Raw genomic sequence first — 23,636 nt, 5'->3', positions numbered from 1 at the left:
TTAAATGAAATGCGTTGGACTGAAATAAAATTTTTTATGTGTATATACATGTGCGTACACACGCATCTGAATATACATGTGTATATATATATATATATATATATATGTATATATATTTACACACTTCCATTAATAGCATGAAGAATAGCATATAAACAGCATTAGTCTACAAAATGAAAAATTTGCAGAGTTCAAATAAAAGAAAGTCTGCTTGCAAGCTCAGAGGGCTCAGGTAAGATAAGAACAGATAATGCCAGACAAGAGCTGAGCGGTGGCAGCCTGTTTTACCATCATCAAAGGTGTCCACCAGCTGGCTGGGGTTGATCTCTGCCCCCCCGATGAGGATGTTGTCCAGAGCCCACTGTGCCCTGTCGGGGCCGGGCACCACCATCCCGCTGCTGAGGGCGAAGGGCTGCCACCAGCGCAGGCGCGTCGTGTTGGTCAGCGCGCGCTCGGGCAGCAGGATGTAGTCGTGCCTCACCGAGATGTACTTCTGGTAATCCATCTCGTGGAGCAAAGTCCAGGATATGCCTGCAATGAAAAGATGCAGGTTTAATAATAAAGCTAAGCATATGGCAGAACCTTCTAAAGGATTAAAGTAAGATAATCGGAAATAAAATTAATATCTATGGTCTTCTGATACAGCTTAACTTCTAAGGATTGCTGGCGACTGTTACTTACTGCAAGAGTAATCCTGTAATTGTAAAATGGAATAATCAACTTGGGTGGAAGCCATTGATTACTGAAATAAGGCAGGAAGATTATGGAAAACTGAGCAATAGATGGAAATTTTAGATGGGGAAAAGATCTTTACATGGACAAAAATAGCTTTACAATTAAGAATTAGCTTTTTATTTTGGATCTCTGATAACTTCTCAGGTATTCATGGTGGATGGGTACACAACCAGACTGTAGCTCAGCTGTAAATACAGTATGTACTTGCCTCCATCAATGGAATAGTCTAGCAGCACTCCTTCCTTTCTGCAAGTCGGTCTGTGGCATGTTGTCATGTTGTTTTCACTCCCAATTCTCCCCCAGTACTGTAGAAATCTAAGAGTAAATGTATATAATCCCATCTATTAGACTTGCACAAATAGAGTTTGCTTTCTGTTAACAGACATACTGAAATTGTTCCAAATGCTGGTGTTAAGTAAGTAACATTGATGCACAAGTACTACAAAGGTTTCCAGAAGCATTGTCTAGTAATTTTCATGGGAACCCCATGGAATTCAGCTAAGAACTTCCCCTGGGAGGGAGTAAATCATTGCAAATGTACCAGTTAGGGACAGACTGGATGGGAGCTGCTTTGCTTAGAGCTCCCTGAGAGTCCTGGTGGAATGGAGCTCACCATGTGTTAAGGTGCCATTGTGTCAATGAAGGACATAAAAGAAGTTGATAAACTGAGGCAGGGTCAGTGGAGGACACTAGAATGATTGTCACCAGAGCTCAGAGTCAGTGCTCATACACTGAAAAAATAGGAAGTTCTAATTGGATTTAACAGGGTAAAAAATAAGAAAAAAAAAATCACTCTGAGAGTAACTGAACACTAGTACAAGTGTTCCAGTACAGACAGTAGGATCTCTGTTCTTGGAGGTTTTCAAAGACCCAATGGGAAAAAATACTGGACAAACTGGCCTGAATTCAGTGTTACCTGACTTTGAGTATGAGGTTGGACTAGACACTCCCTGAGGCCCCTTCCTTCCTGTGATTCAGCAAACTCGCAGAATTTCAGAAGTCGGAGTGTGTGGCTTCATTAAAGCCATATGGTCAAGAGAAATGATGCTGAAGTTGACTATGTCATGTACTTAGCTTGTCTAAACTGACAGAGTTCCACTGCTCTTCTGATAAGTCATCCTTTCCAACAGCACAAAAGTGGAATGGATCTTGTTTGGGCACCCAAAAAAGGACAGCCAGCAGAGGTTCTGCTCTGAACTCAGTGAGAGGCACAGCTGGTGCCCTGGTGACTGTTTGCTGGACAGGAGTTGCTGATTCCAGGACATTTCTGGACAAGGGACCTGCTGCTTCACCTGGACATGTCAGACCTTTCCACTGTGCTAGGGTGAGCCTTGCTGTCTGTGACTCATCTGAAAGCACCAGTGCCCTGAGAATCATAATCTCATTAGTGTCTGCCTCAGGCAGGGCTATTCTTGTGGTGGCCTGGGAACTCCCTGAGCCACCAGCTCTGCTGCCTGCTGCTTTGCCAGTGTGTGACAGAGCTCCCCGTGACAATGACATGGAACCACGACCTACTTTGCCCCCCGCAGGTCCAGATCTTGAGTGACAGCCTGCCTCACAGTTGCACCTCCAAAATACAGAGTTGTGTCTTCTGCAAGAATTCCACACTCTGTGCAGGTATTGCCACCTTCTAAGGACATCCACAAATCTGGTTTAATTTCCTCGTTGTCGAAGCGCTCTTTCAGGAAGGTCTGTAAGTAAGGTATTTAACACGAAGCACTGGTAAGTAAGATTTTAAGTCTTTGATAACCACAGCTGGAACTGACCTAAACATGTCTGAAGGGCTCAAGAACACTGTAAGTTTTTCTCAGGGTGACTGAACATAATCACTTCTGGCTGAATATTTGAACTTGAACTGAATTGGCTAAATGTGAAAATATATTAGGGCTGGATTTTAACATACTTGGGAGGTAATGCAGTAAATGAAAATTGGCATGTGCAAGTGAATGAGCACGTTGGGTTTGTGTGGCAAGGTTTTGATAGCAGAGTGCAACAGAGGGGGACTTCTCTATGCATGGGAGAATAAACATTCTGTACTTTCCTCAGCAAAACCAGCAATCGTGGCACTAAGGAGTTAGCAGTAAGACTTCCCTAAAATTGCTACAATTTTATCCCAAGGGTCCTTAATATGATGGATACATTACTAATTGAAAATTGCAAACAGACAATGACGATTTGTTCAGATGAAAACCAGAAGGTTATAATAATTCAAATTACATGATAACTGACAAGTTAGTTAGTTACTTTTAACTTTTAAATTATCCATATCCAATTAGAGTTACTCAACAGTCATTGAGTAACATGAGTAACAGACAAGTGAATTAATTTTTTAATTTTATACCATTTTTCTTTATTCCCTACTTGAGTAAGCTCTTTCACAGTAAAGACAGTCTTTCTATTTTGTTCAAATACAACCATATGTGCAAGGGTGATTTACATCCTATAATGATGATTAAAAGATGAACAGTGAACTTTATCACAGCTTTTTCAGGCTAAGTGTTATTTTCAAAGCTACAAACCTTTCTTGAATAATGCAGTAATAGTTTTGTTAAAAAACTGATGAAAGGGCTGAAAATGGATTTGACTGTCTTCAGGCTGACAGGAATCAAAGCTAAATTTCCAGTGAGATCAATCTGTCCTCTCTCTCATTCCCAGTCAAACATGTGCCAAAATTCATTATTTAAAACATGCAATAAAATTACCTTCAGTGTCTGGGTCAGGTAGCAGTTTGGACCCGAATATCCAGGATCACAAATGCATTGCTCATTCAGGCAGTCTCCATGACCTCTACAGTTTTCCAGACAACCAGGGCCCAGATAGAAATTATCAATAGCCCACTGCACATCTGAGTATTTCTGGTAGAACCGAAACCTCACAGGACTAGATATAAAGGAATGAAGAAAACCAAACATATGCATAAACCAACTTCGCTTAATTGAAAAAAAGGTGATTAAACACAATCATGACTGTACTATCTTCTGAGCTTCAACAACTAGTGGAGGTATCTATTGAAATTGATTTTTTTTTTTACATATCCATAATGTAATGAACATGAACGCCACTATTCTGCAATTTCCTTGAAAGAAAATGAATAGGCAGATGTCCTGTACCTTCCTTCCAGGAAGGTACTCAATCCAAGACAAAATTAGTAGCAAATTTGTACTTACTTGCCCACAAGGCTTTCAGGCAGTGTGTAAGTTACTCTTTTCCATCCTTTTGTGGGAAAGAAGACAGATGGCTGTGAGACAGTCCCAGAACATTTTGGATCGGCTGGTAAGCACTGAGGTACTAAGTAACTCCAGCTAACGCCAAAGTCAGTGGAGTACTGCACATGCACCTGATTTTGTGCAAGTTTTTCTGAGGTTTTACATCCAACAGAAACCTAATAAAGAAGAGACCATCAGTAATTAAGCATTAATTGTGGTGAGGAGTTTTAAAAAAGTGTTTGAGCCTCAAAACAGACTGCAGAATTTTGCTTGAAATGATGGCAGTAACAGTGCCTGTATGGTACCAGTTACCTGCAGATCTCCGATATACTCAAGGCTGAGAAACAGACACCATATTATGAATTTTGTTTTCTTCTAGATAGCTCACATATCTGGATTTCCAGATTCTGACACTCCTGCCTTAAACCCAGTACCACATAACAAATAAAGTTAATATCCCCTTCCACACAACCTGAGATTTGAATATTTCAGAGGCAGCCACAGATTAGGGAGACCACCTTTATTGATGGATGTACAAAGGCTATATTTCTATATATTGCTGGGTTATTTCCTTAATTTAGGTAAAGGGGTGTATGAAGGCCAGTTTGGGTGCAGGTTTGATGTGAATGCATGACAACACAGGAGGAGAGTGAACTACTGTGGAGCTGCTTTTCCCTCACCAGCAACAAAATAGGCACCTGGTAGATGTGCAATGTCCATGGAACTGCAGTGCTGGAAGAGAAGAATGTGTCACCTCTGAGAACAGCCTGTGGTATTAAAGCTGACCAGCACAGAGTAAGTGAGAATAATGAGGATGGCCTAATAACATTTTTCCCAGCAGGGAATGGCTCCTGTGTAGGCCTATACATTCTTCTTCCTGAAAGATCTACTTAGACCTGGAACAAAATGTGGTTTGGAATAATTATACTGCAGACAGATTTTACCTTGAACTGCATAATCCAGCCTTCCGTAGGAGTCAGGTCGTGGGTGACTGCATAGACCTCTCTGCCATCGTGGCTCCCGCAGATCATGACACCGTCAGGAGAATCACAAAATCTCTCAATTGAGCAATCATCATGGAATAACCAGTGTTCATTCACTTGAAAATAAAGGGCAATGTCAGTAATATACAGTGGCAATATAAGTTAAACAGGGAGTAGTTTAACCACGAAAGGTGATTCATAGTTTTATGTTTCAGCCTACATGAGAATTATTTAGTATTGGCCCTGAGAATGTCAGTAGCCCATTGTTCCCATGTAAATATGCATTACATTTATCATATTTATTGCTGAAAGCACCTCTTACTACTCTCTTACTAAGCATTACAACATTATTTTTTAATGTTCAAGAAGTAAGGATCTGAGACTTAAAATAGGAATTTCTATTGCACTGAACATTTTGGGAGAGCTTTTTAATGGGTGTTGCCTACATGTCTGCACGAAGTGTACCCCAGCACTGGTAGCTGCTAAGCCTTATAAACATAGAAGAAATGCATCTTCTACAAAATTTAGGTGTAAAATGTAATTTAAATTCCCTAAAGAAAAGTTTAAGAAGGGAACAGACACTCAGGATAAGAACTGGCACTTCTAATAAAATTACTTTTTTATTCTTTAAAAATAAATTAACTTTATAATAAATGAATGCAGTTAAAAAGCTGCACTACATCTTTTCATTTTGCCTTTTGTGAACAAAACCCAAAAGACAAGGTCTCTATGGCAATGGGATTGCCTGTGATCGCCATCACAGTGAGACAAAGATTCAGGGGCTCAGCAAGATCTGCAAATCACTGGCTTCCTGGTGCCTAGCTTGGAGGCAGGTGCGTGCTCACCCGTGGTCTTGTCCTCCACGGCCATGTCGAAGGCGACCCTGCCGGCGGGCCCCGCGTCGGCCGGGGAGCGCTCGTGCTGCGGCAGGGGAGCGCTGCTGAACGTGTCGAGCATCACCGTCCTCTGGTCGGCCGAGCCCGAGATCAGCACGTTGTCGATGGCCCAGTCGTTCTGGTCCAGCCCGTCGTGCTTGGGCTGCCACCAGCGGAAGCGCGTCCCGATGGTTTTGGCGTCGTAAGGAAGGAGGATGTTCACAAAGCTGGAATTAAAGGTGGGAGTTAGTTGTAGGAAAGCTGCAGGAGGAGGGCACTTTGCAATGCTCTGTGCTTTGAACAAGTCCATTCACAATGTTTCCTAGAATACATGGAGTTTGGGAAAGAGGAAAAAGACCAGTCTAGCCTATATTCCTCTAGGAGCTATTGCTGAAATGAAAATCTTTCTGATTACTCCCAACGTCATCCCTGGGACAGGGGCTCAGAGAGAAGTGGGAAGGGTCAGCACCCAGACTGTGGATGGTTTGAACAACCTAACTTGCTCCAGCTGTCCTTATGGGACCAAATGCAATGGTCTGGACTAGCAAAGTATGGCCATAAGGTCTTAAATAAGGGAAGTGTTAAGAAGGAGAATGTGGAAATAAAATGAAGATTGCTTGCAATGTTCCAGTACAATTTTATCTATTCCACTGCAACAGTAGACAACAGTACACTGAAATATCATGTCCAATTAAACTGCTAGTGATTTCTTGATGCACTCAAAAAAATAACAAATAATGGGTCCCTCACATCTCCATTTTCTGTGAATCTTTTAAATTAGTCAATGAGAAAAAGGTCAGCTCACATATATGCATGTTTTCAATGTCACAGGCATCTGAGAGTAGGGCTTGAGTGCATCCATCCTTTTGATGGATAACTGCAGAAATGCAATTTCTCCTCTCCACACAATTTTATAACTAGCTTACCAAAATCAGTGGTTTTATGATCTTGCCAATAAGGAAATAGATTGCAAAGGTTAGCAACTTTAAGAACAAGATGGACATCACTACAGTAGCTGTTAATTTATCTTTCTGCAAACATTTACAAATCTACCAGACTGCTACACGCTCCTAGCTATTCTTGTATTTCTGGCTTAGGAGCTGCACAAATGCTGATGCTCTCAATACATGCACCAAGGCCGTTCATAAACACCTGTAGGACTGTACAAGTTGAACTTGGCATCCAAACCACAGTAGTAATATATCCCACAGGTTCTGGTGAAACATTCAAGACTACCTGACTTTAGCAGAGAAATTTACACAGGCAGAAAGAAGGTATCTACAAACCCAGGTTTGCTGAATTGATCATAGAAAATTTCCATTAAGAGGCTCCAGGTGATTCCACCATTCACAGAATACTCCAGCAGCACTCCTTGGTTGCGGTTATTAGGAGTTATCAGACATCCATACATGAAATAAAACTGGATGAATTCTGCACTGGTGAGGTTCAAATCCACTGTAACTAACATACGGCTGCAGCCCTTAAAAGCAATGAAAAGATATGTTGGCTGGTGTAGTCTGGCAAAACTTATGTTCATAAAAAGTGTTAGACTATGCAGTCACTATTAATGTGGATTCATGCTGCAAAAATTATAAAATTGTACAAAATTGTATTAATTATTGCAACGGTAAAGCTACAACAGAACTATATATATTTGCATATATATGTTTTTCCTGAAGACATACTTTCAATCATGTTTCATCTTAAAAATTCCTGTTGTGTATTTATATATGTTGCTACTTTTACCTTCAGTTGTACATTTGTGTATTTACCTTTCTTCTTAATACAAAAGTTGCAGAAATCCATGCCTCCATTGTAAATCATGAAGTTTTCTGTGCAGAATTAATGAATCACTGATTATGTACTAATGATTCAACTTTTGCAAACCATCAAATGGCAAAGCAATTTTAGTAAGTGTGTTTTCCACAATACTTATATATTTCACACTGCTTAGTCTGTTAGTTGGTGTCTACTTAGTCCTACTGGAATGAAGTGGAAATGTAATGCTTCTGTTAGTTTATTTTAGAAAACTCTTGTCAGTTTGTAGTTATAAATTCAACAGAAGGGATCTACAGGCATAAATTTTATGTGTTTCTAAAATACTATTTTGTAATTTCTATAATCCTGAGGTTATCTGTTAGCAAACAGACTGCTTAGCAGCAGTCAGGGTTATATACTTACCTATGTAGCTAACCCAGGAAATTTTACTGTGAGCTTACTCTGAAAACACCCACCTGTGAGACATCTGAAGGTTAAGGCTACACATGGGTGCAATGTGCTTTAGGGTGACCCTGCTTGAGCAGGGAGGTTGGACCAGGTGATCCCCACAGCCCCGTCCAACCTGACCCATTCTGTGTTTCTGTGGCTCTGTACTGTCAAGGACCATGTGCAAGTTATAGAAGTGCAAATAGCTAGCTATTAATTTACCTCTGTGATCTGATTTGAATACGTGCAAACTTTGGTCTGGAAGTTTTAAGTGCTATGAGAAGGGTCTTAGGAAGAAAATCATGGTGTGCTTTAACCTACTAGCTCCACTTTCAAAGGCCTCTCAGGAGCCACACACACTACATTCATTTTCCTGGCTGCAGCATAGCAAGGAACACGTTATCAGCTTTCCTGGAGTGTTTCTGGTTGACCCTACTCTGTAGGATGTGTTTGACTTTGACCTTCAGCCAGGCAAAGGATTTAACTTTAAAAAATATTTTATATGTCTGATATGTTATGCTGTTATTTTTTTAATGCCTTGCTATTTAACTTTTAAAATCAGTCCCATGTGTGGTGTCAGCTGGAGCGAGCTGGTGGCCGTGCTGGACACTCACCCCGCTGAAGTGAAGAGCCATGCCCGAGGCCACGGCCCCGCAGACCGTGCTCAGCTTGCCGCCGTTCACCGTCAGCCAGTTCTGGTTGGAGGGCGAGCGGTTGAAGTTGTCCTTCAGCTGTGTGGGCAGGGGAGTCTCTGGCTCGTCGCAGTACAGCCCACCCCAGTGCTCGTCGCAGCTGCGCAGCAAAACAAACGCACAAATAGCTGGCAAAGGCTCTGCATGGAGCTTTGATCAGTGCCGTGTTATTAAGGTACCATCTTATTCTGCTGGAGGCATCATTTACTAGTGCACAACTGGTATGTGGGGGTTTCAAACATCTGGCATTTTGTAGTTAATAGGAAACAAAAATGACTTTTTTGAAAGCTTAGTATTGTGTATCATTCAACATTCCCAAACAGTAAAAGCTGTAAAAGGCATTGTGTTTGGATAAATAAACCAACAGAATGTGCCAAGCCTAAAAATGTCCTGCTTATGTTGAAGTTCAAGTTTCTGTAAAATTTTAGTAGATGGGTGCTTTCTTATCTTTATATAGATCTCCCTTCTTTTTCCTCTGAAAAATGTCCTTATAATGTGTCAAAGACTGGGTAACAGCTTGGAACTGTGTTCTGCTACTATGAGATTTTTACCAGGGATATTGTGTCTTGGTACTTCAGTGTTGTCAGGATAGAGGAGAACACAATAATATGCCTATTCTGCAGTGAAATATATTTCTAAAAATACAGTCACAGTGCAATTATACAACCATTCTCCCATTTCTGTTGCCATTTGTGGCTGGAAAAAAAGCAATACACCCATCTGGAAGGTATTTCTCTCTTGCCAAGACAGGCAAATCTGAGGGTTGTTGTTTGCTAGCTTTGCAGGACTCTGTGTGGATTGTTATGCAAACAGTTTGAGGATCAAGCCAGTCTGCCTCTCCTGGCAAAACCTACCATGGAGCAGACCATCAAGATAATACCAGTCAAAAAGCAAAATCTGGACTTGTGAAGAACTGGCATACATCCTGCTTAGTGGGTATGTCCCACCTCCAGCCCAGGTTCTGTGCACCCAGCACCAGGCTGGGAACACAGGGATGAGGTGTGAAATCCCTTGGGAATAAGGAGAACATATTCTGGGAAGCTCCAGGACTTTCAAGGGGTACCCTCTCCCTGTGTGGTGGGAGGGGAATTGATGGAGCAGAGGCAAGAGCAGAGGTGATGCATTGCCACTGAGGAAAGGGCTGTGTGCTTTGGCCATGGAGCATGAACAGTCAGAGGTCTGGCAGAGCCAACCCCTGCAGTTCCCTTTCTGCTTGTTACTTCTGTTCCCAAGTGGTCCCAGTGCCCTGCTCAGTTTTAACACAAAATCCACTTTCATTTGTAGAATCAAATCACAGTTTTTCCTGCAAATTTATCAGAATGACAGAGAGGGAATGAAATGCTACAGGCCTTGGCAGGACAGGGAACAGGTGGCACTTACACACAGTTGTCTTGTGTGCACTTCCCGTGGCCACTGCACATGTCTATGCAGCCGTCCCCAATGTAGACGTTATCGATCGCCCACGTCTGCTGCTTGTCAAAAGGAGCAGGCTGGTGCCAGCGGAAACGAGTTGCTTGAGACCTTGGGAGAGGAAGAAAAACAGAATTCTGTATTTTCTAGCTAAGGCAATCTTTGTTTTGACTGAAAGGAAATGTTAGTCTTGAGGTTAGGCTGCTCTTGAAAGATTTGTTTGATACCAGCGTGACCCAGGGCTGGTTTCTGACAATGACAACATCCCTCCAACAAAAAGGTGCCCACGTTTTGAGAGCAAAACAAAGCATGGGTCCTTGCTATCAAGCTGAGAGCATGGGAGGTAGGAAAAGGATCACCAGTGAAAGCAAAGCAAGCAGGATTTGGCTGGTGCAGTGGAGAGGAAGGTGGGAAGAAGGTGGTTCTGCCAGTTGGAAGCTCAGGCCAGCCATTACCGTGTCGCAGCACAAATCCAAACCTGAGGGATAGATAGGAGCTGGATCAAGCCAGAATAATCCAAACCCTCCAAGTTTCATCCTGAGCCAGTCAATAAGTCAACAACTTTACCTGACTTTTTCTGTATGAATTCTCCCAACTACACTCAGGTAAGAGCAGCTCTAGGGAGTGGGCTAGGGACAGGTGAGAAGGCCTGTGCAGGGCTTGCAGCATGATCCTGGCTTTGCAGTTTCTTCCTTCCCCTCCACTCCAGGGCTTGGCTGGAAATGCTAAGAAAATATCTGTAGTGATCCTGGCTCTACTCAGTAAATTATATTCATTTTGTTGATTAAAATGTGCTTAGCTACCTATATTTGAATTATGTGTCTCAGCTCCCAAGACAGATGATGAGAATCTATCCAAAACATTCAGGGGACAGCAAATAATTGCTCATGCAGGGATGGACTGTGAGTCAAGAGCTCTGAGCAGAAGAATTTCTGTAACTATGAATTCAGCTAAGCCCTGTTTTGTGGTAAAGCACTAGATGGCAGCATTGAACTTTTTTGTAGTCTGTTTTCTTTTGACACTCAAAGAGAAATCACAGTTATTACAAACACCAAAAACAAATAAAGAGCAAACTCCCCAAAAAATATTCAGTGTCAAAATGGACCTCATAGGATAAGGTCATTACTCTCCCATGAACTATTTCTTTATGAAAATGCTGCATGAGCTGAATAAATAACATGTTTATCCAAAGAGAAATCTACTGCTCTGAGCTCAGCTCAGCTGCTCACCAAGCAGCATTTAAAAATATATATAAAAATTGTGAGGGAGTCCTTTCAGAATAAAGACAAGCACCTATATCTTACACTGCCTGTTTTGGCTGGGTACTTCACTAACAATTAATGGAGCTGATGCTTCTGTGGGAAGCTTTGTATTTGCATTTGCATTTTAAACTCAGCTCCAAGTTAAATGTAAGTGCCCATTGTGTTCTCGAGGCCAGAGGTGAGGCAGTGCTCTGGAGTGCAGGAGCCCTAAGAGGTTACATGGGTGGTGAGCACCAGACACCAGCCTGCATGTGCCTAAAACATACAGGTACAAACAATTGGATACACACACCCACTATTACACAGCTTGAAATAATAAAGCAGCATAAAAATTATATTGCATAGACTAAAAGGCCTATTAGCTGCACTGTTCTTATCCTAAAGCTTAACATCTCTCTTGCTTATGAGATAAGGTTGTAATAACCTCTCTCATGGAATGCCTATCTTAATAACTTTGGGAAATGATATTACTTGAGCCAAAAAAATACAATTATGAGATTGGACAGAAGTGCAATTTTTGGCTCAGTAGGGCATCAGACTTCTTGTGACATATACTGCTCAAAAAACTCTTGAGTCTTAAAATCACAGTTATTTATAAATCTGAATTTATCTCATGTGGTAGCTTCCTTTCAGGTCTAAATGCAATTGGTTTGGAACATCAATCCCAGCCCTGATTTATCCCGTTCAACCCCAGAAAGACTACTGTGAACACAAATTTGCAGTCTTTATACAAGAACTGACAGGGTAATGGATTTTTACAGACAATATGTAGCAAAGCTGCACAAAAGAAGAAGCACAGAAAATTAATGCTGGGAAGAAGTCCTAAAAAAGTGTTATTACTTGATGTAACTGCACTGAAGATAGAGTCCAGGTGCCCCAAATGATTCATAACAGAACATGGACTTTTCCACTACTAATGTCAAAATGTGTAGCAAGTGAATGGGTGCTTTCAGTACAAGTGCTAAAAAATAAAGGTCTCTGTTTAGAAACAGATGTGCCTTTGGTGCATCTTTCATGACAACCATCTCAAGGCTCTGTCTGTGCTTTGATACTTCTGAGCCAGCAGTTAGCTCAGCCTATGCCCATGTGAGTAGATAAGGCCCAACAGGAGGAGCAAAGGTGTGGAGTCAAATAGTGCTGAAAGCCTGATGCCCTTGCTACCAGTGTTTGCAATTTTTATAGGATAGAGATTCATTTCCTTATTTGTTGCTATTTACATGGACCAAACAAAAAGGACAAAGTACAATTGCTTAAACTCTATAATGTATCATGACATTATAAATACCTAGTTATGCTTTTAGATTTATTCTTCAGAAAACCAGAGGGAGTTACCTAGTATAGGGAGGCAGAGGCAAAGTAACCCGGGTCCACTTGTTGAAAGTGTCTGAAATGAGAATCCTCTGGAGATGGTACTTGTTGCATTCCACATTAGTGGGAAGACAGTCTTTCAAAATTGGATGCCAAGTCAGCCCAAGGTCCACTGAATATTCCAGTTCGATAGCTAAGGGTGAAAAGATGGTTAATTACTTAATTTAGAGACCTATAATAAAGTGCAAGGCCCAGACAGTATCACAAGCCTGAACTGACAAAATAACCACAGAGAACTTTTCAAACCCTTGTGTCAGAAGCACAAAGCCACCTCCTTTGGTGGCAGTGTGGGAGGATGTGTTACATATTGCTGAGCAAGTATAGCTCAGGTGGAGTCTGCAGTACATCTCTGCATCTGCCACCTAACTCCAGGGACCACAGATGAAAAGACAGAGCCAACATGGAGTTGCAAGAATTAAGTCAAGACAATGTCTGTAGCTGCAGCATGCAAGAAAATGATGTGATAGCACCATGACCACCAAACTTTGTTTTTCAGGCTTGAAGAGTGAGATTCAGCTGGATGTGATTGCTGTGTAAAGCAGAGCAACACTGAAATTCAAACTTTTGGTCTGTCACAAGATGGCTTAGTCAGCCTTCCACTCCTCCTGCAGAACAGCTCATTTCATTATCCAGCACAATTTTAATTTGAGTTTGTTAGTCAGTGAGCTTGTTTCCATTCAAACACAGTCTAGCCACATTAAACTAACGTATTTATTTCTCAGTGAAAATCAGCAATTTCATTGTTTTGATGTTTATGGCTTATAAACTTTTATTACAAAAATTAAAGGTTAGTCAAGCTCACTTAATACTTCAAGTCAAATTTTCATGCAGCCATGAAAAAGTAAATAATAATAGGCACAGAACTGGTACTTGAAGTAAATGTTCCAGCTGACAGGTATTCTGGCTGAGCTGGCTGCAGTGACAGGGTGATAAATCTGTGATCTTTTTTGATTACTACAGACCCATTTCTTCTACCCTCATGCACAGGGAATGACCCTTAATCACCCAATCAGTCCTCCTTGATGCTTCAGCACAGAAGACAGTGCTATAGCAATACAAGGACAAGTAGATACGAACAAGGGTAAGTGAGTTTTTAGTATTAAATTTCCCTCACCAAAAGAAATGCTTTGCTCATCATGATGGAAGCATGATTAGGTAGTGTCCTACCTAATTTAATATGAAGTTAATGATAAAGGGTGCAGACAAAGAAACAAACAACCCCCCCAACAAAATAAGGATGTTTCTTTGCCAGTGTATGGCTCAGGTGCCAAAATGCTTCTAAACTTAGCACAGATGATCTCAGGATTCCTCAGTATTAATAACAAAAGAAAGAAAAATTTTTAAGCATGTGAGTAGCTTCAGATTAGCAAAATCAGAGAAGCTAAACCTGGGACTTCATGTAAAATCTCTTTCCATTTTTATACAGAATTGTAAAGGAAAAGTCAGCAACCCAGTAAATTAACACATATCACATGATGCAACTGTATTCTTGTCCTCATTAAAAACATTTATACCTCAAAACTCTACCCTGAGGATGTGTAAAACAAGCATTAAAAAGTTTGTTTTTTAGAAAAACCTGCTTCTTGTGTGCCTTAAAATTCACATAATGAACCAATTTCTAATTTCCATGTGATGTGTATTGAGTACAGAGTGTGTTTTTATTTATTTCTCCGTATGTTTATATGTGTATATACATATATAAAAGCTGTCTCTGCACTTAATAGACACCTTATGAAAAAAGGAAGCTAGGTAATTAAAAATTGCATAACTATGTATGCTAAACAGATATATACACATGTACATAGTATGTATGCACACATTCATACATGGAATCATATAAGTCTATATATATATTTATTATTTCATATGCATGATATAAATTTTTGCAGTTGGTGCTGCCTTAGCAAGTGCCAGATGTATGTTGGTGTAAATGATTTCTTAGATATATGGGCACAAGTGAGATCAGAACTGAGACTACACTGACAATGCAAAACCACAAAGCAAGAAACATATGCTGGAACACACAGCTGCTTATTTTTACACCACCACCCCAAGATGGATGCTATCTACTAAATGGATTTGAGTAAGGCAGCTGTTAGTCCTTTTTCTGAGGTGGACTGAACTGCAACTAAGATGCTCATAGGGAATAATCTCCTTTAGTTTATCTTAGGCTTCAGACACCTGGAATAAAAAAGCTGATGTTACAATTTCTAACAGAAACATGCAGCTTTCTTTTGTTTCTCAGCTCTTGTTAGGATGAATAATGTAACCAGAAAACAAGTGAACTTTCCTCTGCAGTGGAGAAAGAGGAATGGCAGGAATTACTAAGAAGTCATTACCATAACAGGAGTCTGTGACAGAGCAGGAAGCTGCAAAGTCTATTTGCAAGAAAGAGTCTTCATTGACAACGATGTCAGTGGTGACGACATAGCGGGTGCTGGCTTTCTCAATGAACACCAGAGCATCCCCAGCAGAGCCACAGACTGGCATCTTTGTTCCACCAGGGTGGAGCAGCCACTTCCTGCTATCCAGAGTGGTGAAATCATCCTCCAATACTGTATTGCCAGAGATGTTCCCTCCAATAAGAATCTGAAACATGAGGAAAGAAATTGTTATTGAAAAGCAAAATGTCTAGAAATCTTCACAAACATACAAGTGACATAGCAACCTGAGGGAAGAAGAGATGTACCAGACTATGTGTATTTATTCTGCTGAATGGACAAAATTACTTAGTAAAGAATTTAGGCTATGAGAAAGAGGAGTATCTCTTTCCTGTAAGGGAAAGGTATTGACTCAGCTATACAAATCTAAAATTCAGGGAGGTGACCTCCAATCTCAATGAAGTAAAACTGTTCATAAAAAAAGTGTTAGTAGAAACAAAGTGATTGCCCTTTCCTAGTGATTGTTCAGCTCTTCTATAATCTGGTGCACTGCTATCAGATTACATCTGCTGATAGAAGTGGGGAAATAGCCTCTGTTTTATCACTGACTATAAAACATCATCATTTTACTATTCAACAGCAGGCAAGGTAGAATTATTTTTCATTTGTTATTCTGAATTCAGTTTCTGATTGTTCTGAACAAATATAACTACATTCAATGAAGATATTGAAACAATGAGTACTTTTAATTTCTAAACAGCAGGATGGGAAGTCAAATTTTGTAACCACCACATTAAAATGGCTGGTTAGATTTCTCCTAACAATCTGAACTAAGTTCTTTTTTTAAAAAGTAACAAATATTAAAGCAAACTGTACTTGGACAACCCAATAACACTACTTAGAGCATAATCATTTTAAAGATAAATAATTTGTGATTTTTACCAAGTCGTACAAAGAAATATAATAATCTTTATAGCAGAAAATCCCAAATATGAAACTTTATTTTCATACAGATTTATATTTTTCTATAGTCTTTTTCTATTACATTATGCCAAGTCAATTACATATTTGGATGCATTTTTAATGAAGGTTTTTGAAGTCTGAAATCAGACTTGCATTTTGCGTGGTAAGGCCTCCTGCAATGTGAACCTGAGACTCTATACATATATAAAAGACTTTCCTAGATTCAAAATGGGCAAGCAGTGCCCTACATGGAAATGGTGCATTAAAACCATGAGTGCAGCAAATAGTAGTTGTGCTCTAAATATCATTTTACTAAGCATTTTTGCTTGTCTCAGTGAAATGATACACGCCAAAAGAAGGGGAGCATCAAGACTGAGTCCAGTCTGAGACTGTGCTGCAAGCAGAAACGCCCGCGGGGATTCCTCACCTGGTCGATGACCCAGGGGCTGTAGAAATGCCCGTTCTCCGACGGCTGCCACCAGCGGAGCCGGGTGGAGCTGGAACGCGCCTTCAGGGGGATCTCCAGGGCAATGTACCGTCCCACATTGCTGGAGTTGCTGAAGAGGAACTCCTGCAGCAGGCTCCACGTGAGGCCCCCGTTGAGTGAATACTGCAGCAGCACTGGCTGGCTCCTGGGGTCAGGCACCCCCTTGCCACATCCCAGTCTCATGAAGAACTGCACAAATCTAACAGGAAAAATCTTTCCACTTACCAGAAAAATTTATTTTCTACAACACGCTGCACAATGAACCAGAGACACTTGGAGTTTGTCTGCTGACTAGCCCTGTGTTTTCTAGCTCTAAGAGAAATCTTATGATTTCCTTTTTCCAAAGCTTCTAGAATATAACTAGACGGACAGGTGGTACGACAAAAATTCATTTTGCCTGTGTGGTAGTTAGCCAGGCATAAGAGGCTGAACAAAGCTGGTCATTTCTGTTTTCAGCTTTTGTCTGCATAGCAGATGGTGTTGCAAGTATTAGAAACATAATCCTTGGTGAAGTTTTTATCCCTGTATCCCATGAGTACAGATTTTAGTGGCAGAAAAGCAACTGTGCTCTAAGTAGATCATAATTTGCTGCAAATTTGCTGAAATGCTTAAATTCAAAATAAGCATCCCAGTTTTCCATTGGCATAAACCAGAGAAAATCTGGACGGGAGAACAAAGCACATTTCACTTTCAGGGATCATTTTGTCCATTTTGTCAGCCTGGGAAATTTGTCTAAATTACAGCGTTTAAATGTGCCGGCTTCCCTGAAGCCAGCCCAAGCCACCCAGGGACAGCAGTGCTTTCATCCCCCAGTTAATTGGCTTCTCCAAAGCTGCACAATAGACTTGTATCAAACTGAGAAATCCTTCCCATCAGCCGATGCTCAGAAATAGCTCCACTGTGCACTTGGAGTGGAGGGAACCGTGCTGTAATGATATTTACTTATTGGACTTCCAGGGATATTACAAGTATTAATTCACGTTTGCACAGCTTTTGCACAGCTTTAGAGTGTTTTATCTATTCTAATTATTATTGTATTAGTGCTGCCTGGCTCACAGTTAAATGAAATGGTGCAGAAGAAATTTTGTATCAAAAATCTTGTTCTGGTTGATCTAGAGGTAGATCTGCTGGGAGTGGAGGCTGCAGAGATGCTGGGCAGACAAAGCTCCAATAAAATGCCAGACCTACAAGTCAATTAATTCTAGTCCTCACTGCGACTCAGTTTCTTGCTACTATATGTAATTGCATTTTCTATAGATTATATCCACGTCCATGTTCCAGACATAACATATTGCTTGTGCTGTAAAGGAGCACTAGATACCCTCATGGATCAACATATCAAATGTAATGGATTTGCTTCACTGCTGGCAAGTCTTTCTGCCTCCTCAGATTTACTCCAACATTTGCCACGTAATTCAAAGGAAAAAAACCCAGGTGACCTTGTCTCTGTTGCATCTGGTTTCTTACATCTCAGATTTTACTAATGTAGTAATAACCCACCCAAATATAGGTAACAATGTCTAGAATTATTATTTAAAATAATAATTTTAAATATTTCTCTTCTTATCCCAAACATATTTTGCAAAGGCTCTGCCTATTTTGAAATGGAGAAGCAAAGTGTTTTGTAAACCAGTAACACTCAAATGGATGTTGTAGTAATTCAGAATTGAAAGGGATTTGATCAGCTGTGATACTTAAAATTTTCTCTTCTTACTGATATTTCATGCAGTGCAGTTTCAGCTACCAGCATCACCATGATGGTGATGCACTGTCCCGTGTTAAATTCTCTAACACACAGATGTGGTGGCAGTGGATTGCAGAGTGCACTTGATTTCAATCCCCAGGTGCTGAATGTGGCTGCAGCACTGGCAGGCACAGCTGCTTGCCTGTGCTCTTCAGGGCATATCCTCTCCAATGTGACTACTGAGTCTAGCACCCTTAAAAAATAGTTGTCCTCATCACTCCTGGCATAAATTGAAACCTCTCCCCAAGTCCTGTGCAGAACTTGGCACATCTCTGTCAGAGCCAGATCTGTTGTGCTTTGCAGGTGGTTGATAGAGTCAGTCTGGAAATGTAGAAAATCCCACTGCAATTACTTTAGGTTGTAAAAGAACAGCTCCCAGCAACACAACTGCAGTGTGCCTGGCTGTTCAGATGAGAACATACAGTTATTTGTTGATAACTGTTATTTTTCATAATCATATATACAAGAGTTTGAATGTTCAGCTTTGTTTTCCTAAGACAGAAGTAATTTATCTCCATATAACACCTTGAGGTCAATATTTGCAAATACAGCTACAGACCATCATGGAGAAGAGATAAATGATGGTTCTTTGAACATGAGCAATAAGGAAAACATAATTTAGTCTAATGGAGCAATTTACAAGATCTTTTGTATCTTTTGTTAAACAATCTTTTAATTTCAGAGTAGTCTAGGAATCAAATTAGTGATGAGAATTGGGGTTTGTTTTTATCAAGTTCTAAAAAAAACTTTGCTGTGAGGAATCTTATAAATTACAGGGGTCCTTAATATTACACATCAGTGAGGTTTAGCTAAGTGCTGATCTAAAAACAATGGTTAGATATTAGGCCTTTTTACTGACCATGAGTCTTTACAATTACACTGTTATTTAAAGTTTCAATACCAATGCTGACAGGTAAAAAGTAGATAAAATGTCTGTTAAATGTTTCCCACAGAACATCAGAGAAGAGTAGTGTATTTATAAGAGATCAGTGAAAAAAAGTCTTGGAGAAAATGCAGTCTCTCCAAAGTAATAATATAAGAATATTGGCTGAAAAGAGAATAAATTAGAAAACAAAGCCCATTTGTTAGCATGTTCACAATTGGGATGGAGTTTAATTCATATTAGTGTAAATTTTTTTAATGTGGCTTGCTTAGCATGTCTCACTCATCACATGTCTCCTCTGCAGGCTATAAAGATACAACATAAACTGTAAATACACTAAAATATTTGCTTTTCAATAGCTAGTGACAGCTTGATGGGAATTTCTCAGTGAATTATTGCAAACAAATGTGCACAATAAGAAAAAAAAAACAAGCTTCAGAAATGAAAGAATAATGAGATGACAAATGTAAGAGTTATACTGTCAGCAGATACTCCTGTTTCAGCAATGGCTCGTAATACACCAGATAGTAAGAAAAGCAGAGCATTTCTCATGTTATGGATTTAGGAAACAAAAACTTGCATGAACTACTGAAGGTGTGGCATCAATTTCCAGAATTCTTATTTAAGGAAAAAAAGCAACATTTAAATGGTTAATGCAATTAAAGTTCAATTTAAATTTAATTTAACATAGTGACAGTGGTTAAAATGGAGCATTTGCTAGTGTGAGGACCACAGGATATGTCAGCTTGCTTTTACTAGAGAAATATCACATATGTATTATTCTTCAGTATGGTATTTCCCAGATGGAATCCTGAAAGAACTTTTGAAAGGGTGTTACCTGGCTTGTGACAAATCCAGGTCTCGAGTCATCAGCATACGTAAACCTTCTTCGTTAAAGAAAAGGTTGTTTCCTCCAGACATGATACCACATTTCCTTGATGGCTTTCCTCCACTCACAAGGAGGAATCTATCTGACTCCAGCTGACCTGAATACACAGTGAATACATATTTATGATTCACTCTGAAGTGCTCCTGCTGCAAGAGTGCTACTTCCAGAGGAAGAGAGATAAATTAAAAATCACACACTAAGAAATATTCAGTGTTTCCAATGCCATGTATTCTAGAAAGCTGGCACAAATCAAAACAAAATACACAAAATAAACCCAGAAGTATAAGACCTGGGATCTTCGTTTGCTGTTGTTCACTAGGTTTTCCACCTTTCATCATTTATCTTAAAGTAACAACAAAGTACTCAGGTCTATAAAGAAACTTGGAGTTCCCTGTGGTAGCATGCGAGCAAGGGCTGGCAAAATTGGAAATGAACAGCAGTGCCTGTGAAGGAATGAGTTTGGTTCACAGGTGCTGCTTTATGAAAACCTGCTCCTCTTGCCGTGCTTGCTGGGGGAAGCCTCTAAGGGGTTTCAGAGTTGTGTGTGTGGATGCTGTGTGTGCCCAGGCATGCAGGAGGCTTTGAGTTCCCTCCTGCCTTCCCTCTCTTGGGGTCTGCTGTGGCTGCTGAGCGCTGCTTCCTACTGCTGAGACACTTGATCTGCTCTGAAACCATGCTTGCTGTAGTAGGGCGAGTCAGATTTCCCTTGCAGTGAGAAATGACACGACCTAAAAGCCCTCTGCTGTTTGCCTCACTTGCAAATGCTCTGCCTGTGCCAAAGTCAAACTACCATTGAAACATAATTTGCTTCCAAAATTATTTTCTACATGTAGAGTTTCAGGAATTTCTGTTTCAAAGAAGATTTTGTATTCCAGCATTAACAGTGCATCAGGCATTCACAAACAGCACTTGTAAACAGCATCTGACCTACTTGGTCCGTGGGAATAGCCCCATGGCATAAATTCTGACCAGAAACATGCAGGGGTGAGGAAAGCTTTGCTGTTTAATCCCTTGAACCCTGGGTTGCACTGAGATGGACAGGCAGTATTCAGCTGTCCCCTCCCAAAAGAGATACCTTCAAAGTCGTCCTTAAGGAAGTCCGAGTTCTTGGTGCTTATTTTGCAGGTTGGCCCCGAGTAGCCGGGGTCGCAGATGCACCTGGTGCCGTTGATGCAGCTGCCGTGCCCGTGGCACATCTCCTCGCACTGGGGGCCAATGTACACGTTGTCAATGGCCCAGGTCACAGGCTGGGACCCACCTGGGTAAAATCCTTGGTACCACCTGAACCTCGCCAGCCTGAAAATGGCATAAAGTGTGCTTATTTTAAATACCAGTTCCATCTTTTTTGTATTCCATACATATACCATTATATACATATATATTATTCTTTCTGTTGGAATTGGCTTGATATATAGATTAACTCTAGAAACTGACTGTGAGATCTAATTCCTTCGGTACCTCATGCATCTTGACTTTGATGTCCAACTGAAGTACTGACAGAAATAAAAATAACATTATTCATTAGCTGTAATCCCAAAACTGAATGACAGACATGATTTTCAAAATTTAAAATCCAGCTGCTCTTAACTCGGTCATTCATGGGGAAGATGAATGGCCATGGTCTGGTGGATTTCCTCCTTCTTTGGTGTACAGTGTGTGGGTCAGACCCTGCCACTTTCACCCTCTCCTGGAGAGTCAGATTCTACTTTGTGCTTCCACTGTGCCCCCAGGGACACCACCTGTAGGATCTCACCCTCAATTACCCAGAAAGAAAACATGATCTGTCATGTCACCAGGTATTCAGCTTGCTTTCAGGCAGCTTAATCTTAAACCAGACTGATATTGCAAGTTGTTAATTTAAACTATATTCTCCTCTGAGTGCTGTCCTGTCATTTTTAATTCATCTCCTAAGTGCTACTCGCATCAATGCTGCATATAAAAAGGAACCAACTGGGGAAGGAGGGAAAACAAATTGAGATGAGGAAAATACTTGAGAGACTAATTTTATTCCCAGTTGAGAAAACGTTTTAAGGGAGGAAGGAAACCAGAAGATTGAGAAGGGAGAAGCACTTAATTGCCTTGCGTGTTTAATGTGTCTTGTTAAAGATATCTAAATTCAGCAGGCAAATCAATTCCATAGGTAATTGTAGCTGACAATTTTTTTATTCTTGATTTGCTAAAAAGAAATTTTTAGGGGAAGGGATTTTTTTGAGGGGATTTAGGTGACAACTAATAATTGATAGGTGGGGATACTACTAACTGTCACAAGAAACATGGCCAAGAACCAGAGTTCTGATGGAAGTCAAAATAATTGATTTTAGTGTGCCCTGAGGGGAAGGACACAAGTGTGAGGCTGGAGGTGTTGCAAGCTCCTCTTGGGAGCAGACCTCTGCCCCACAGGCTGGGTTTTTTTTCCTGAGACATGTTACTCCTCCTCTCTGGGTTGCTCCTGGCAAGGGTGAAGCACGACTTGTGTCTGAAGCAGACAGTGAACCACTGCCTATTTGGGGTTTCTTCTCTGGCTCAACAGGCACTGGACCTTTCCTTCAGGACATAATTGGAATACTAATTATTACTTACAACTGTCTGCTGAGAACATCTATTCATTTCTAAAATTACATATGTAGTGGAAATAACTTAAAATGTCTTCATCCTCAGTTAAAATACAACCACTCGACACTTGGGGGATAAAAAGTCTGGGGGATTTTTTTAGAATTACACAAGGAGAAAGGTTTGGATTTTTTTCTTGTTATTCCAGTGGGTTCTGGTGGAGAAATTCACCCCTCTTCAGCCCTCTGCCCCAAGGATTTAATGCATTGAATGTAAGCTACTCTGCACTGCTGGGCTTGGCTGGCTGTTAGCAATGGCTCCTGGCCTGGTGTGTTGGGGAAGGAATAGAAGGGAAGGTAGAAAAACAGGACAGAAGCACTCAGGAACAGAAGACTAAATCAAAATCCTGGAAGGTTTAAATTAATTAGGAGTTTGCACAGTCGAAATTTTTATTTGGAGGCATGTATTGATGGTTGACTAAAGGGTAAAACAATTCTTTTGCACAAAAACAGGAAGTACAAGTCAGCTGCTGAAAGAGATGGTTACCTATTCCATGCTTGAAATGTTAACTGTCATAAACCAGAAAACTCAAGTTTAAAATTTAAACATTTCCTTAAATTATTAAACGTTCAGTCTTTTCAACCTTGATCCTTATTTCCTATATAGGTCTTTTCATACTTTCAGAGGCACCTATGGGGTCCTTTATTTAGTGGAGGACCCATTGGCTGCAGTAGTTTCATAAATACTCAGTCTTACAGCTGCACAGACTCAAAGTCTCATAGCTGCACAGCTCATTTTCTTTCATACATGCTACAATTTAATCATTAATGGTGTGATACTAGATGACAGTTATTCCTGAAAAAGTAAACAGTAGTGTTTTTACTTTGAAAAGTTACACATTACTATGCCTGCTAGCACATATTGTTTTTCTATGCTGTTATCATCCAACTTGATTGACTGAGACTCTATTTAGATCAGACCATTTCCTCACACTGAAGTGGAG

The 23,636-nt window shown here is 40.5% G+C and overlaps 1 protein-coding gene across 2 annotated transcripts in view; it reads right to left on the bottom strand.

Annotated features, from left to right (window-relative positions):
- The window catches only part of RELN (reelin), a 268,404-nt gene that overhangs the window by 15,832 nt on the left and 228,936 nt on the right, over positions 1 to 23,636 (bottom strand). For both annotated transcript variants that reach the window (XM_056516168.1, XM_056516160.1), the window contains exons 42-56: positions 21,159 to 21,379; positions 20,033 to 20,180; positions 16,508 to 16,766; positions 15,076 to 15,325; positions 12,701 to 12,869; positions 10,077 to 10,217; positions 8,619 to 8,796; positions 7,086 to 7,279; positions 5,770 to 6,026; positions 4,886 to 5,040; positions 3,903 to 4,117; positions 3,438 to 3,615; positions 2,251 to 2,426; positions 944 to 1,050; positions 289 to 531 (exon numbers count right to left, since the gene is read on the bottom strand). In XM_056516168.1, coding sequence (XP_056372143.1) covers positions 289 to 531; positions 944 to 1,050; positions 2,251 to 2,426; positions 3,438 to 3,615; positions 3,903 to 4,117; positions 4,886 to 5,040; positions 5,770 to 6,026; positions 7,086 to 7,279; positions 8,619 to 8,796; positions 10,077 to 10,217; positions 12,701 to 12,869; positions 15,076 to 15,325; positions 16,508 to 16,766; positions 20,033 to 20,180; positions 21,159 to 21,379 — 2,891 coding nt within the window. The remainder of the gene's footprint in view (positions 1 to 288; positions 532 to 943; positions 1,051 to 2,250; positions 2,427 to 3,437; positions 3,616 to 3,902; positions 4,118 to 4,885; positions 5,041 to 5,769; positions 6,027 to 7,085; positions 7,280 to 8,618; positions 8,797 to 10,076; positions 10,218 to 12,700; positions 12,870 to 15,075; positions 15,326 to 16,507; positions 16,767 to 20,032; positions 20,181 to 21,158; positions 21,380 to 23,636) is intronic.

This window comes from Oenanthe melanoleuca, chromosome 1A (assembly GCF_029582105.1).
Source record: "Oenanthe melanoleuca isolate GR-GAL-2019-014 chromosome 1A, OMel1.0, whole genome shotgun sequence".
Taxonomy (NCBI): domain Eukaryota; kingdom Metazoa; phylum Chordata; class Aves; order Passeriformes; family Muscicapidae; genus Oenanthe; species Oenanthe melanoleuca.
Note: the sequence above shows the minus strand (reverse complement) of the source record. Positions and strands in the feature narration are given on the sequence as shown.